Source organism: Schistocerca americana, chromosome 2 (assembly GCF_021461395.2).
Source record: "Schistocerca americana isolate TAMUIC-IGC-003095 chromosome 2, iqSchAmer2.1, whole genome shotgun sequence".
Classification (NCBI taxonomy): Eukaryota; Metazoa; Arthropoda; class Insecta; order Orthoptera; family Acrididae; genus Schistocerca; species Schistocerca americana.
This window is the reverse complement of record NC_060120.1, coordinates 699,232,316-699,249,736: the sequence shown is the minus strand read 5'-3', so window position 1 is coordinate 699,249,736 and position 17,421 is coordinate 699,232,316. Positions and strand designations below refer to the sequence as shown.

Below are 17,421 nucleotides of genomic sequence, written 5' to 3'. Positions count from 1 at the left end.
GAAACATACATCGATAATAAGTGGAAGACCCTCATGGCAAATTTTCTTATGAAAATACAATATATGTAGCCAGAATATATAATAATTCAATTAGGCAACTATTTACATTCTACCTGCCTGAGGGCATTTTGGGTAAGACATTATAACACACAGTAAATACACACATGAAGTATTGTGCAGCTAGTTGAGTATGTATCTTGGTACTTTGTGCAGATTACATACATTATTACTGCTGATTGAATATGTGTAACGGAGCAAACAAACTTGGCAGCAAACAATAATGTGAAGTAAGTCTAAATTTGAAGAAATTTACTGCATAACAATGAAAAAGAAACCCTGACATTGTTGAACACCATAAGCCTTGCCCAAGTAAAGACTGCTGATGAAGACCACAACAAGTTAGCTGGCTGGCTGGATGGTTGGTTTCAGTCATCTTCAGTAATCTTTTAAAGTTTGATTCCTCTTTATCTATTTTGTCTCAAATAAAATATGATACATCTTATACTTAATCCATTAACTTAGATTAATTTTGTCAAGTTAATGTTCATACAACCAGTAAATAAGTAGGACAATGAGCCAACAATCACTTAAAATCGTGAACTTTGACCTGAGAGAGGTTGGCTTGAACATTGGTGGTGAAATATTTTTCATCAATGGCTAAGGTCACAGAAGAGAAGGTGTTATGTGGCACAGTCCCCAAATATTATATTATCTACAAAATCTTTCAGTCACTCATGAAATATTTTTGCAGTATCAGGCAATGAGGGCATGAGAACTATTGTTTTCCAGTGAGAGGTGCTGTTAAGCCTAGTGATCCTCTGGCATTTCTGAAATGCCTTGACTTTCCTTCTCTTCCCTCTTGTTTCCATATTCACAGACACTATACTAATTTTATACGTGGTTATGGCAGCCATCAAAACAGTCAACAACATACTATACGCAATCATTACAGCTGTCAAAACAATGAAGTTATTACTTTATGCAATCAGGTTAGAGGAAGGTACTGACAAATCATTAAACTACCACTGTGCCATGATAGTAGTATGCCACAATCAACAATGATCTTGGACAAATTAAGTAAATAATATAATACTGGTACTGCTTAATTGTAATGGTAGGAGAAATATTTTCTAAAATCTACTGCACTGTGCAACAGATAATAAAAACAGGCAGAATAGAAAAAAAATCAGATTATTCAAATGTATAATTTTTGAAGAGTGAAAAGCTACTTTTTCAATTATGACTCTCATTCTGGGAAAGTTATTTTTTCACACATAAAGAAAAATTAAAATGTAGAAAATCTGATGCCAAGCCCACCTGGGTGGATGGAGGGAGGAAGTATTTTCCGTATGCTTTTCATAAAGCTGTTAAACAGATTACTTTTCCTATCCTAGTGAGTCTGATGGAAAAACGTTAGTGCTCCACTTAATTGTGGTATGGAGTTCCCCAGCTCCACCTTGGCTATGAAATACTTTTAAAAATTGAATCACTAGTGTATTTTCTCCTCAATGCCATTTGTGTGTCACAAACCAAGTTATTTTTACCAGTTTAAGGAACTCTTTCTCAAAACAACTGAAGCAATGAACATAATTTAGATCAGAGTTCAGTAAAATATGACTAATGTTACAGGTGAGGAAAATTGCAGAAGTTTAAATGAATCAGCTAGTTGTGTGCACACATTGCATTCTGTAGGTGTGCACTAACAATTCGATGAGAACACCACTACTGCTGCCACCAACAACAACAATAGTAATATTAATAATAATAAGTGTAAGCTGTTATCCAACATCAACAATGGCCATTTCAAAAGTTTTGCGCACTGTAACACAGAACTGAAGAAAATAATTTATTTTACAAAATACTTTACAGGCCTTCAATGTAATCTACATTCTTGCTTGTGACAGCTTCCCAATGCTTTGGTAACTTCCGTATTCTAGACAACGTAACTCCATTGCTGAGTTGCCTGATTTACTCACGCCACCTCACTGGAAACTTCAACAATTGTATCAAAATGTTTTCCTCGGGGTTGTTCCTTTAATTTGGGAAATGAATCAAAGTCTGATGGCCTCATATCAGGACTGTATGCTGGGTGGAGAAGTATTTCCCATCCATATTTGTTGAGTGTTTCTCTCACTGGGAGGACAGTATGCATTCTTGCATTATCATGCAAAATGAGATCACTAGCTGCAAGCATGTCAAGCCATCTTTGATTAAATTTCAGGTACAAAACATTCTGCAGAAACAGCTTGTAATATGCACCTGTTATGAATGTCCTCTGGGGCACTGTATTTGCAGCTATGACTCCATTTATGTCATACCAAAGACCATCATCAGTTTTACCTGTGATTGTTGGTGGTGGAATTTTTTCAGGCACAAAGAGTCGGAACTTTTAAATTGTGATGACTGAGACTTCAGTTCTGGTTCAAAATCTCGTATCGAGGTTTCCTCAGGTACAACAATCTTTTTCAGAAAATGTTGCCCTTCTGTTTGATAATATAGCGAAGAGCCAAAGAAACTGGTACACCTGCCTAATATCATGTAGGGCCCCTGCGAGCATGCAGAAGTGCCGCAACATGGTGTAGCATGGACTCAACTAATGTCTGAAGTAGTGCTGAAGGGAACTGACACCATGAATCCTGGAGGGCTGTCCATAAATCTGTAAGAATGTGAAGGGATGGAGATCTCTTCTGAACCACACATTGCAAAGCATCCTAGATATGCTCAATAATGTCTGGGGAGTTTGGTGGCTAGCGGAACAGTTTAAAATCAGGAGAGCGTTCCTGGAGCCATTCTGCAGCAATTCTGGATGTATGGAGTGTCGCATTGTTCTGCTGGAATTGCCCAAGTCCATCAGAATGCACAATGGACACGAATGGATGCAGGTGATAAGACAGGATGCCTACGTATGTGTCACCTGTCGGAGTTGTATCTAGACATATCATGGGTCCTATACCACTCCAACAGCACACACCCTACACTACTGCAGAGCCTCCACCACCTCGAACAGTCATCTGCCGACATCCAGGGTCCACAGATTCATGAGGTTGTCTCCGTACCCATACACGTCCATCCACTCAATACAATTTGAAACAAGACTTGTCTGACCAGGCAACACGTTTCCAATGTCGGTGTTGACGAGCCCGGCAAGGCATAAAGCTTTGTGTCATGCAATCATCAAGGGTACACGAGTGGACCTTCAGCTCCAAAAGCCCAAATAAATTATGTTTTGTTGAATGGTTCGCACATTGAGACCAGCATTGAAATCCACAGCAATTTGCAGAAGGGTTGCACTTCTATCAGATTGAACAATTCTCTTCAGCCATCGCTGGCCCTGTTCTGGCAGTATCTTTCTCTGGCCACAGCGATGTCAGAGATTTGATGTTTTACTGAATTCCTGAGATTCACGGTACTTTCATGAAATGGTTGTATGGGGAAATCCCCATTTCATCACTACCTCGGAAATGCTGTGTCCCATTGCTTGTGCACAGACTATAACAACACATTTAAACTAACTTAAATCTTGATAACCTGCCATTGTAGCAGCAGTACCCGATCTAACAACTGTGCCAGACACTTGTTGTCTTATATAGGCACTGCTGAAATTTATTGTCAAGAACAGAGACATCTTTCAGACACAATTCAGGAATGAAGACCAGGAAGGCTGTGTGAAGTGATGCTACCCGATGATAATGCTTGTCCACATTCTGATAGACTTACAGAAAACACTATACAGCAGTTGTGTTGGGATGTCATTCCGTACCCAGTTTATTCACCTGCTTTTGTACACTCAGATTTTCACACTTTCCAGTCTTTTTCAAACAACTTTCAAGGAACTTCGTTTCTGGATGAAAATGCACCCCAAAAATAGCTCAACAAGTTCTTTCTCTCAAAACCACATTATTTCTACAGTTGTAAAATTGAAAGGTTACCCCAGCACTGGCAAACTGTTGTAGATACTGAAGGAGAATATATTATTGTTGACTACAGTTTCTGTTATGTGTATCTCTTGCATCCATTAAATCTATGGAAAAATGCTATGAACTTATGCACCAACCCAATTTGTGGGGTTTCAATTCACTATAGAATCGGGTGTAAGTTACTGGTAATAATATAAGTGATGAAAACTCCTGTCTTATTGTACACATGTAATACATAAACAGAGTTGACATGGGAGTGGTATCCTCTTAAAAGGATTGATGCAATGAATACATTAAAATGCACTGATACCCTCATTGGTGAACTTCTACAGCCATTTGAGTTAAAAAAAGATTTCCAATAAATGGTATGGTCATACATTCAGAGCAGCATTAACAGTTGGACAATGCACTGTATTGTACAGCCAGCACATATGTACTGATCACACCATTCTGGCACCAGACGAAGGTTACACACTGAACAGTTAAAAAGTTGTGTCCCGTAATTGGCATGTACCTCCTAGCTGACAGCAACAACATCAGTAAAGAAGAGATCAGAAACTGAAATATAGTGAACTGAGTACTGAGGTTAGCTGAGGTCATCCTTGTCATAACTTTGAACTTGGGAACAGAATCCCATAACCGCAAGTATTATCTGCCACAGCAACACTAGGAGCATGGTAGTATCTGGAACAGCTCAGAGTTACTAAAAAGAATTAATGAAATCGCCTCATGCACAGGACAAGAGCTGCAGTAGAACACAACTGAATCCAACAAATCAGAGTAATAATGATAATAATAATAATAATAATAATAATAATAAGGATGAAATAATAAAAACAACAATAATCTGCATAGGTATCAAGAAAGATAAAAGCTCCAGTCATGATAAGAACTTATGGAACCAAGGATAAATGATGATAAGGTGTTTTACAGGGAAATTAGACAGCAAAATCATCATCTGTAGCTGCAACATTCTTAAACCCTTGAGACTCTGCATATTTAAACATGTTGAACTACACGTAATTTTCATTGAGTCATCAATAGACACACACAAAAGGAGAAATTGCTAGCTTTAGGACATATCCTTTGACAAACTGGAGCACGTGTTCACACGTGCACACGCACCCCCCCTCCCCTCCCCCACACGTGCAAGTGCGCATGCGCGCACAAACACATAGATGTGCCTATACCGCTACATTGTGCCTTTAAGACAACAATGAAAACTGAAAGATGCAAAGTAGTATAGTGGTACCAATACATCAGTGACAATTTTCTTGTAGGTAAATAACATGTCCATATATGATAGTTACTCAGACATGTCAACAAAGCCTAATTTTCTGATAGAAGTTGTACATGAGGGCATCTATGTTGTATCAAGCACTCTGCAATTATTGTAGATCTGTGACTGAACTGGATACAGTCTTACAAACAACACAATGTAGTCTAATGGTAATACACAATCAACAAACATAATGTAAGCACAAAATGATTTAAATGTCTTGAAATAAAATGAATAAACCAATGAGGATGAAGTTAATGGCTACACAATGACATGAAATGATATCAGGATGAAGCAAGCAAACACACACACACACACACACACACACACACACACACGCACAGACTGCTAAAATGTCACTGAAATATATTTGAATACATTTGTCTACTGCTAGGAGATGAATCCTGTTGATCGTACACAGTCTTACAAAGATCTAAAAATATGCCTGTGACACACCCATCTTTGTGAAGAGCATCAAGTACTGCTTTTGTTAATTCTACTATGGCTGACTCAATATTTCTACCACCTTGGAAACCATGCTGTGATTCAGTTAAAAATTTGCATTTATTCAAGTAATTCATTAATCTGGAAATTTCTCTGACTTGAAGAATTCATTTTATTATGTTTGTTAAGGAAGCTCGTATACTATCTATGCATTGCTTCAGTATGCACACTGGTACTTTATTTAAGCATTGTGACTTTTCATTTTTTTTAGTTTTTGACAGTTTTATTGACTTCATGCTCTGTGGTTGATAGTAACACTGTTGTATTTAGTGCATAATAATTTACAGGTGTCATATTTTTTGCCAGGTGGTGTGGATGATTTACTACTTTATCCCCCTTCCCGTATGAGTATGTTATTATGCCTTTGTTTCTCTCTCCCCATTTTCTTATTTATGACATCCCTGACTGCTTTACTTTTATTCTCTGCATTGTGTATTAGTTTTTCATTAAAAGACTTTTTTTGCAGCAATTAGTACCTTCCTATAAATCTTTTTGTACCTATGACAGAAATTAAGAACTCTGGCTAATTATGACTCTCTTTTATGGAACTGCAGTACTTGAGGGTACAGGAGGACTTCTTAATACCTTCTGTCATCCACTTGTTTTGGTGAGACATTGCTTCTGATATGAATACTTTTGGAAAAGTATTTCAAAAGTTCAGTTTAAAGAATGTTAAGAATCTGAGATACTTAATGGTTCAGGAGGACTTCTTATTATTTGCTGTTATCCACATCTTTTGTGTGACATTGATACTGATGTGGTACTTCCGGAAACATATTTTCAAAACTCAACATTAATAAGGCACATAATTTAGAAAATTTCAAATTTACATCTAAACACTTCATCCCAGCTGTAGTTTGGTAACTGTTTTGAAAAATCTTCCATTTTGATTTCTGATAAATGTCTTTTGTAGTCCTGCAGATTAGGGAATTTTTCCATATGCAATTTTACTGTTATTATTTTCCAGAAATGATCTGACAGCCCAAGACCTTTCACAGTTACATCACACTTTTCCCTGTCTACAGATGTGGTCACATGGTCAATTACTGATGCAATAATTGTAGTAACACTTGTTGCACTATTGAGTATGCCAAAACTCTGAAGGATACTTTTGAGTGTGCTATTACTTCATTTGTGATATTTATGCTTATTTCCATGTCTCCACTCAAAATTATGTTGGTTTTTGTACTTGACACTTTATCTAGAACTTCTGTTTATTTATACTGGGAGACTGATACACACACAAACTGATTAATTTCTTGGTGATATCATGCCCTGTTATCTCAACAGTTAGTATTTCATAGTGTTTGTCTTCAATTACTGAACTAAGGTCATGTACTGATTTGAACTGCGTTCCTTTTCTGATATAAGTGCATTTTCTTCTATCCTTTGAAGTAGTATTACAGTAAGAGTGTGCTGTTTCATATAGCGATAATACTACATGTTGGATTTCTATGTCTATATTCCAACGCTCAGTGACACAAACTACTGTGCAGTTCAAAGATTAGAGCTCAACTTTAAGTTGCTGTATTTTATTTTTTATTGATTGCATATTTTGGTGACAGACTGCTAAGTCTGTCAAATGTCTCACGACACTTTTTCTGATGGTTTCTTTTTCTATATGACATGTAGTATATGTGTAAATTGGTATGTTAGAATCTATCTTATGAGTGATTGTTTCAGAATTTTTTAAACAGCTGAAGATATCCTTTAGACAGGGGATCCCATTGTCTGGGTTTGTCCCATAGAAACCTACTTCTCCCACCCTTGACAACAGGTTTTTGAACATGCCTGGCCCTAGATCCATCCCTGATACTTTCATGAATCGACTGTACCAATCTTCCTTTTCAGTCCTGTTTAGGTTTAGGCCTTGCCTAGAGAGACTCCACCTACTGACAGTCCCAACAGGTGGCACAGCAACATGTGCAAAGCCAGTTGCCATTAGTGCCATCTCTAACCCCATATCAGTTCACCTCACAATTCTATTAAGATGTGGCTGATCATGACTCTGAAACAGCTCAACAAAGTGCACAATGGTGCCATGAGTCAGGGAAGCTATCTTGTCCAGGTCACCTCCTATGTCATATGTCCCACCCCCATTAAAGCTGTTTCCTGCCCCACCCACTATATTAAATGGTCCTGTTTTGAAAAATACACTAAGTCCTCTATCACTTGACTTAGTCCGGCATTTGACTTGAAAATACTGTTGACCTGGTACGCTGTACTTAAGTTTTCCTGTAATTGGGAACCTACACATCGCTCATGGCTACTACCTAGGAGCAGCACCTTCTTCTTCCTAATACTATGCACATTCCTTGGCTTCCTGATCTCACTTGGAATGTGCTGCTCATTTCCTGCTCCTAGTCCTATGTGAGGCTTTTCTCCACTTAACCACGGCAGTGGTATATACTTATTTTTAGTGTTGACAATAAAAATATCAGACCATGTTCTCTTTCTCCTTATCTTCCTACCAACTCCCAGGTTCCAACTACCTCCTCCCCTCTTTCTCACTTGATCCTGATTTATTCCTTACTTGTTTCCTATAGCTGCCCTGAATGACACCCCCCTCCCCCTGCCACCTCTCCCCCTGTGAAAATATTTCCTGCAAGACTGGCAACAAATTCCAGTACATACTATCCTATAACAACTCTCACATATCTAAATCATAGCTTTGAATGGAATAATAAGTTTAACATTACAGGATGTATCAAGTTTGTCAGAAATACAAGATTAGCCATAGGTAAAAAAAAAAAAAATGACATAAAAGTGTTCTGGGCTGTTGCTATTGTTTTGGTGCTGATTCAGAGTTACAGTGACAGAATAATGGATTGGTAGTCATTTTGTTTTTGGAGAATTTGTGTTACCAATATGGTCTGTTTACGTTTCTAACCATTTATAACTTGGAAAATTTAGGCCTAGATCACAGCTATCAGACTAGTAAGAAATATGAATCAGCTGCCTTGTTTCAATGAAATTTATGCTATTAAGAAAATTTAAACAAATTTTCAATGTTCATATCATGCAAAATTTCAAACAAGAGTTTTATTTTGAGAAAAAGCACAATAAGAATGTTACATATACAGTTGTGTAACAAGAACAGACACTACAGCAAGTATACAAAACAAAATAAACTTAAATTTAGCACTATTTACTCTTAAATAAGTACTCTATATGGAAGAAATATACCTGTGTACCTCACTTGGTGGCTCTTTTGTATTATGGGAAAGTTTTTGAGTCAGGAGTGGTATCAAAGCTAATTTCGTGTTGCAATCTACTCACAGGATGACAGCTGCCTACCACCCACAGAAGGATGGCCTCACAAAATGCATTAATAAGACACTGGCAGCTATTCTCTCAATGTACGTAGATATAAAACAGAGAGACTGGGATATAATACTGCCTGTTGTGACATTTTCATCCAACACAGGGATGCAAGACATTATATACCTCACTCTCTTCTTCCAGCTCCATGGTCAAGGGGTTGAAATGAAAATGAATACACTACTGGTTTTTCAGACAGATGATACTCAGGATGACTTTGAAACACGTCATTGCCAGAATCAAAGTAGCAAGACATCTGGCTCATATATGGATCCTGAAGCCCAGGAGCAAGACTGAGAGCACTATAACACCAAGTGCCAGCTAGTGAGATACATTATGGGAGACTTGGTACGGATTTTTGCACCTGTGCAGAAAGTGGGACTAATGGAAAAGTTACTAAAGTGCTCTGTGGGCCATATTGTACCCTTCAACACTTGTTGGACATCACTTAAGAAGTTAAGCATTCATTCATGTTCTCCCTACGAAGCCCTATTACAGACCTGAGGTGCAGATCAATGATGTGGGCTGCTCAATCAACAAAACCAAAGACCAGTTCAATGACTGTGAATCTCTGATGGGAGGGGTCATCTTCAATGCAAACCATAGTGAAGAGGATGTGACAATATGATCAGACTGCGAAGATCCGCTAGCACTGTCATACAAATGACCACTGACAAGATCTAGAGCCAGGATGCTGCAAGCAACTCCAATGAGAACTTAAGAAAGAGCAGATCACTGTTTTCCAGGAGAAGGAGCAATTCCACAAGCTGTGGTGCATGCAGTATGGTGAACGGGTTAGTGTCACTGTCTGGTGTGCTGTGTTTTGACAGTTCAGACCTGACCACCATCAATAATTTGTTATTTATTATTTATTATTTATAATTTCTGGAAGTTTCTTGAAACTTCTTATGTTTGTGATGTTTTTGTACTCTGGAATACTTGATGTATGTATAAATAGCAGTACTCTCCATCCAGGAAATCAGTTCTGTTCTGGCTGTATGTTAGTCTTCGTAATAAACTTGCTTTCAGTGTTAAGTGTTGTACTTCAGTGATGACCCTAATTACAGATCTGTACTTAAGTGTGGTTGCAGTGTGACAATATGTTCCTTTAAACTGTGGGTTTCTGGAGGAATTTTAGGATTCTTTGTGTAATCTGATGTTCTTAGATTTTTGTACTACTAAACATGCCCAATTAAGACTCTGGTTAAATATTTCATAAAAACGGTCCCATTTTTTATTAATACCGTATGATTTGTGTGCCTGCAGCCAGTCTCTGTGTGCAAAGTGCTCCTAAAGCCTATAATGGTAAATTTTTCCTTTATGAGTGAGTATGCCACTACATGGAACTATTTTGTGATTTGTGTTAATCTCTATGGATAGAGAGAGCTCTATGGTTCAAGGGACAGTTTTCTATATGTCTTACCACAAATTCTTCTCCATTATAACCTGTAACAACATGATCAATGCAAGACTGTGAGTTTAGTGTTGTTCTGGTCGGTAAATAATTTATTTAAATGTGACTACAGCATTGTAACAAGTCAGAATAGTTAAGATATTTACATTATATCTCAGAGACTATGTTCACATTTCCGTTATTGTAACATATCTTTTGTTTCATGGTGGTTTATCCAGATATTCTTGTAAAATAGAAGAATTCATCCCTTTCATTATTTGGGGATATACTTAATGTTGAAAATATCATTCCTGTATAAGTACTTTTAAGTCTGCTTGTTATGGCAAACTGTTACATGCAATGTAAACATCATTTCAGCAGAAATACCATGACAACTTCCCCTTTCATACATTACATCAATTTTTGTAAGATTACGCAATTTCTTATTTTGTTTGTTTATTTTATGGTTATTTTCAACATTGTGTTATTTTATATTGTTTCTCTCCTTTTAAAAAGTTAAGAATATACAATACATTTTATAATCCTGTTTCCTGACACAGAGGCTGAAACAATAAATAAACGGATAAATGTGTCCCCTGGGAAAAATGCTAATGAAAGCCAAGGACCTGTGTTCGATTTCTGGTTTGATACAGATTTAATCAAATCTTTGGAGTGGAAGGAAAAAGGAAGATAGGGTTTAATGACAATGAGTTCATTATCATAAGCTCAGATTTTTGCAAGGATGGGGAAGGAAATTGGCCATGTTCTTTCGAAGGACTCTTCCTGGCATTTGCCTGGAGAAATATGAAAAACCAAAATCAGTATGATCGGATGTGAATATAAATATAAATTCAGAGTGTTCAGCATTGATGTCTGCAGGACTGACAACAATGATCAAAGGTTCTAAGCACAGTATACGGAGTACGTGACTGACATCCAACATCAAATGGAAACATGCATGTGATGCTAGTATGACACTGTTGTTGCATTTTGCACTATGACACGAACATTAATATTCCACATATTTACTCTGTTTTCACATAAGTGCTTATTAGTAACAGCAACTGAGCTGAATTGTTGCTACTACTGATGCAATTTAAAATTTGTCAAAGGAGGATAAGATATTTATCATAAGTTAATATTGTGCCACAAGGTTCTCAGTCCAGTTATCATACTAATATGAGCAACTTTATGTGCAGATTAATAATGAGACATGGTGTAATAAAGAGCTAAAACCATAAGGCTAACTTATGTGACCACATGGCCACAGATTTAAGAGACAAAAGCTAGATCAATTCTGTAGTGTGGCATTGTGTACCAGTCAATCTGTTGAACGTATACACATTTTCAATAATTTTTACTGCAGGTAAAAATAACATGAGTCTGAACCTCCAGGTTATAGTGGTATCCAAACCACTGTGCTTCTTTTAAAGTAGTCACAATAGGGAAATGTAGTACTGGTGCCTATGGCACGGAGAAGGAATATATACCATTAACATTTTAGTTTCCCTATGACTGAAGGAAGACTAAAGATGACCGAGCGAGGTGGCGCAGTGGCTAGACACTGGACTCGCGTTCGGGAGGACGACGGTTCAATCCCGCGTCCGGCCATCCCGATTTAGGTTTTCCATGATTTCCCTAAATCACTCCAGGCAAATGCTGGGATGGTTCCTCTGAAAGGGCACGGCCGACTTCCTTCCCCATCCTTCCCTAATCCGATGAGACCGATGACCACGCTGTCTGGTCTCCTTCCCCAAAAACAACCAACCAACCAACTAAAGATGTAAAAACACATAGAGAGTAAAAACGGAGTAATTTGCTGAACATCATAACTCCAAAGTTGATGTTTTCAGGACAAATAAAGATAGTGTTTAAAAATGCTGCTGCAGCATAACTGATCAAAATAGATGCACACTAATATGATAAAGTGTAGTGCAAATCTAAGAGTAATTGGCTCTCCCTTCCTTTCTTATAACAAAAAAATAGTGACACTTGTAAACTCTGACCTGGGACACTTGTCACAAACAAGCAAAATGTTCTTGCATTTATCTCTTAAATGCACAACACTTAGTCCATTACAAATATCAAATGTGAATTATTAAGATGCCAATGACCCATAGGTACAAAATAGAAGGTACTTCTGAGCAGGATCTGTCTGTACTAGTGATATACACTGATCAGCCAGAACGTTATGATGACCTAGCTTATACCTGGTACGTCCACCTCCGGCATGGTTAACAGTGGCGATGCATCATGGCATGGAAGCAATGAGGCCTTTACACTGATCAGCCAGAACATTATAATCACCTAGCTAATACTTGGTATGTCCATCTTCAGCATGGTTAACAGTGGCGATGCGTCATGGCATGGAAGCAGTGAGGCCTTGTTAGTTTGCTAGTGGAAGTTGCCACCACATATGCACACACAGGACACCTAAGTCCCATAAATTCCAGGGAGAAGGGCAATGAGCTCTGACGCCACATTGAACCGCATCCCAGATGTTTTCGATCGGGTTCAAATCTCTGATTTGGGGGGCCAGCACATCAATTGGAAGTCACCAATGTGTTCCTCAAACCACTCCATCACACTCCTGATCTTGTGACATGGCAGTTTATCTTGCTGAAAAATATCACTGCTGTTGGGAAACATTGTCATCACGAAGGGGTGTACATGGTCTGCAACCACTGTATGATACTCCTTAGCTGTCATGGTGCCTTGGAAGCCCATGGAAGCCCACGTAAATGGTCCCCACAGCATAATGGAGCTGCTGCTGGCCTGTCTCTGTAGTTCAGTGCCATCCATGCGTTTCTCCACAAGTGCAGTAGATCATTTTAATGAAAATTTATTATACTTTAATTTCTGACAACGCTTGGTTGTAACAGCCAAGTAACTACATACTGTGTGAATGTTGGGTGTATGGAGAGCAGATGTAAGTCTTAAGTCTGTAAATAGTGGAAGTTTAATTTTAAATCTTGTACATGATCTGACTGTTCTTAACTGAGGATCACTGGAATGAATAATTTAATTTTTGACAATACTTGGTTGTAATAGTCAAGAAACTAGCAAATATCTGAATGATGGACTTAATGAAAGCAGATGTAAGTACTAAACCTGTAAATATTAGAACTTTAAATTTAATTCATGTACATAATTTTATTGTTTATTGACTGAGTATCATTAAAATTAATGAAAATCAAGTTTTTCTAATTACATTTTTGTAATCTGTTTATCTGACATGTTCCACACCCAGGAGGATTCCCTCTTTTATAGGTCTATGGAATGAATAATTAATCTAATCTAATCTAATGGTCACAGGCCCATTTCAGTCATAGTTGCTGTTGTTGTGGTGTTAACATTGGTACATGCATGGGTCATCAGCTATGGAGGCCACCATTAGGAGTGTTTGGTGCACTGTGTGTTCAGACAAGTACTCTGCCAAACTTTAAAGACTGATGTTAGTTCCACCACAGTTTCCCACCTGTCTTGTTTTACCGGTCTGCCCAGCTTATGACGTCTGACGTCTGTAATGAGGGATAGCCAGCCCACGATGTCTGGACATGGTTTCACTTTGGTTCCACCAAGTGTTGAAGATACTCCTCAAACACCTGACAAGTCATGCAGTTTCCAAAATGCTCGTGCCATCACTGCCCTTGTTCACACTCAGATAGATCGATAACTTCCCCATTCTACACATGGAAAGTATGCTCACTGATACTACATGCACCATGTGTGTATCTCATTAGCAATTGTTCCTCACCAACTGACACTGCTATCACCTGCACACATTTATATTGATAGCAGGTCAGTGGTCATAATGTTCTGACTAATCAGTGAATTCACATTCAGAAACTGAAGAGCACTTACAGGCAACGCTTATGCCACACCATGATTACATGAGTGTTGAGGTCGATGCATGTTAGTGAAAACAGTTCTTTTCCTGCAGAGCTGAATGCTCACTCCACATATATCCTTATTCTATGGTACTAGTTATTGTGTTTAAGTAATTCAGTATGTAATTACTGAATGAGTAATAGTTGCAAATGAAACAAATAAGTGTTAGTATGATGTTTTGCCAAGAAGTTGTACTAGAGAAGTATTGAGAGACAATAACAGCAGAGTATTTAAAGTATTGTAACTACAACTGATTATTAAGCAGAGAGGCGCATTAGTACTTAAATATTTATTTTCTGAAGTATTACTATTAAGTGATAGAATATATTAAATACATGGTCTTTTAGTAAAGCATCTTTGGCTGAATAGTAAACTGATTTGCTTCTTAGACTTAATCCTACAAGACAGTTCCATGTACTGTGCTCAGTACTGATCCATGTGTTACAACTAACCACATTTGTTTAATGGAGCTAGACAAATCAGTGAAACACCTATATTTTCAAATAGTACTGCAAATCAACTAAATAGCATAAATATATATAAAAACAAAGATGAGGTGACTTACCGAACGAAAGCGCTGGCAGGTCGATAGACACACAAACAAACACAAACATACACACATACACACATTTGTGCCAGCGCTTTCGTTCGGTAAGTCACCTCATCTTTGTTTTTATATATAATTTTTCCCACGTGGAATGTTTCCTTCTATTATATAAATAGCATAAATAGTTACTCCCATTATTAAAAATGTTGTTGTGACATATTTCAACAGTGGGTGAGAGCAGCAACTATTTTTTCATGTTGCATTGAAGCTGTAACCTAGCTTTTCTAATTTCATCTGCTAAATTATCATAATTAAATGAACTATATCATATGGAAGAAAATAAGAACACAGACACAAGCAAAGTTTAAGATAATACATAGGACAGATAAATTTATATTGCATATGTCCTACAACAGTCCCTCTATTCCATGTTCTTACTGATTAATTGATAAATTCAATTTAGAGAAAGTAAGTATTATTGTATTGTACATATGTAGTTGCCGGCCGCTGTGGCCGAGCGGTTCTAGGCACTTCAGTCCAGAACCGCGCTGCTGCTACGGTCGCAGGTTGGAATCCTGCCTTGGGCATGGATGTGTGTGATGTCCTTAGGTTAGTTAGGTATAAGTAATTCTAAGTCTAGGGGACTGATGACCTCAGATGTTAAGTCCCATAGTGCTTAGAGCTATTTGAACCAATATGTAGTAATTACTAAATCAAAGTGTGTAAAGAGTTACTTAAATTCAAAATTAACGTAGTTACTTTATGCAGCAACCATTCTGTGTATAATTTCTAATGATACTCACCACTGGACAGTTGGAATTGGACTACCATCAAGTTTGCACTTCAAGTCTAGAATATCTCCCTCATCCACTTCAGCAGCTCTATCAAGAGGACGAGCAAATGATGGTGGTAGCTGTGTCATTGAAAGTTTGGAGCTGCTTTCTGCTTCTCCAACAAGGTTTGCAGCTTTCACTTTGTACTGAAAAATTAAGTATATGCTTTATAGACAGAACAACATAACAGAAAACAATGTTTGAAACTGAACAGTTCATTACATAACAATGAAATGTTTTAAAATTAGTGAGATGCACAGGCATGTGCATTTGGGAATCTGTGCAGTTGTGTGTGTACATGTCAACTTAAGAAAGAACAAGAGCTCAAAAGCCAGTATAAATATTGTTCTGTTGCTCAGCTATTGGTGAGCGGTTACCGTTGCATTATTTCACATGTTATTCCATCCAAGAATTCCACTGTTGTTAAACCACAGAGTAAGATACTCAAAAATAAACATTTCTTGTTAAAATTGGCCTAAGTATGTATTTGATTACATACTAAATCAATACTAAACAAATAAGACTACTCAAATTACTAAATATCTTTTTATCATGGTATTGTAGCGACAAAGATCATCAGTCACTGTCGGCGACTGTGTTTATGTGTAACTATCAAAGAGATCATGCTCCAGCTGCCAGAGGTGCTGGATTTTGGTTTGTTCACTGTGAGCAGTGTGAAGTTTCAAGAATGTTACAGAGGACAGTAATTTTTTGATGATTATAGACAGATTTTTCAAGCTCTTCTCTAGCACTAACCAGTCTCAAGTATTCGCAAGTATCTTTTCTGTGTTATTAGCTGATAAATGTTATTTGTTCCTGGTACACTGGAGTTAATATTTCATACAATTGCCTCAGAATATCATATGCACAGTTACAGTTGTTTGGGTTGCTAACACCTAGTTGTGCTGACATTGGTGGCCCAAACATGATCTCAGCCTATGTGATCAGTCTACATAATCAAAAGAAGCAGGTCTAACTTTCAAGACTGAATAAAGAATACTCACAAAATGACAGACAGACCAGATGTTACAGTATTATCAGTATTATGACTCACTGTGCAACTGCCTTATTCTGGCTTCATAAACCTGTCTTATGACTCATACAGGTAGAGGTAAGCTTTCATGACACTACTCAGTCAAATCTGCCTTGTGGTTAGCCAGGTCATCATTACGTAGCTGAAGCCAAAGATATAACTGCATCTCCTGGGTGAGATACCTGTGACAAACTCAAGGCGAAATTAATTTGCAGGGTTTTCACCTAACAAGGAGGGCATTTATGCCAAGTCCTAATGCAAGAAAATGTTGGTGACAGAAAACTGTCACAATATCTCAGGCACTTATGCAGTAAAGTAGACACAGGCACTGCATCTGATACCTTACTGTGTACATTGTGCAGCAGCCATCTTCCAGCCCAAGTGAAGGCTGCAATAGTGTGTCAGATGGAAATGCCATTAGATGCTACCTCTGATCTGGCCTATAGGATACAAGACACAATGATGCTGACTTTGATCAATACAGTGGCAGCACCAAGCAATAGTACTTTGTTATCAGTGATAACTAACTCAGATTATAATTACCTTGCAGATAGGTTTGACAGTCTGACCAAACAGACTCGACAACTATTGTCTCATCACAACTGCAGCAACAGCAGGGGACACTACTGAAAGAGACCGTGTAGTCAGTCCTCATCAAACTTCCTGCCCTGAGTGATGCAGAGCGGCCCCCTTCCATTTGCTA

General features: G+C 37.8%; 1 protein-coding gene across 3 annotated transcripts in view; it reads right to left on the bottom strand.

Annotated features, from left to right (window-relative positions):
- The window catches only part of LOC124593678 (obscurin), a 688,571-nt gene that overhangs the window by 198,402 nt on the left and 472,748 nt on the right, over positions 1 to 17,421 (bottom strand). For all 3 annotated transcript variants that reach the window (XM_047131972.1, XM_047131974.1, XM_047131973.1), the window contains one exon: positions 15,656 to 15,831. In XM_047131972.1, coding sequence (XP_046987928.1) covers positions 15,656 to 15,831 — 176 coding nt within the window. The remainder of the gene's footprint in view (positions 1 to 15,655; positions 15,832 to 17,421) is intronic.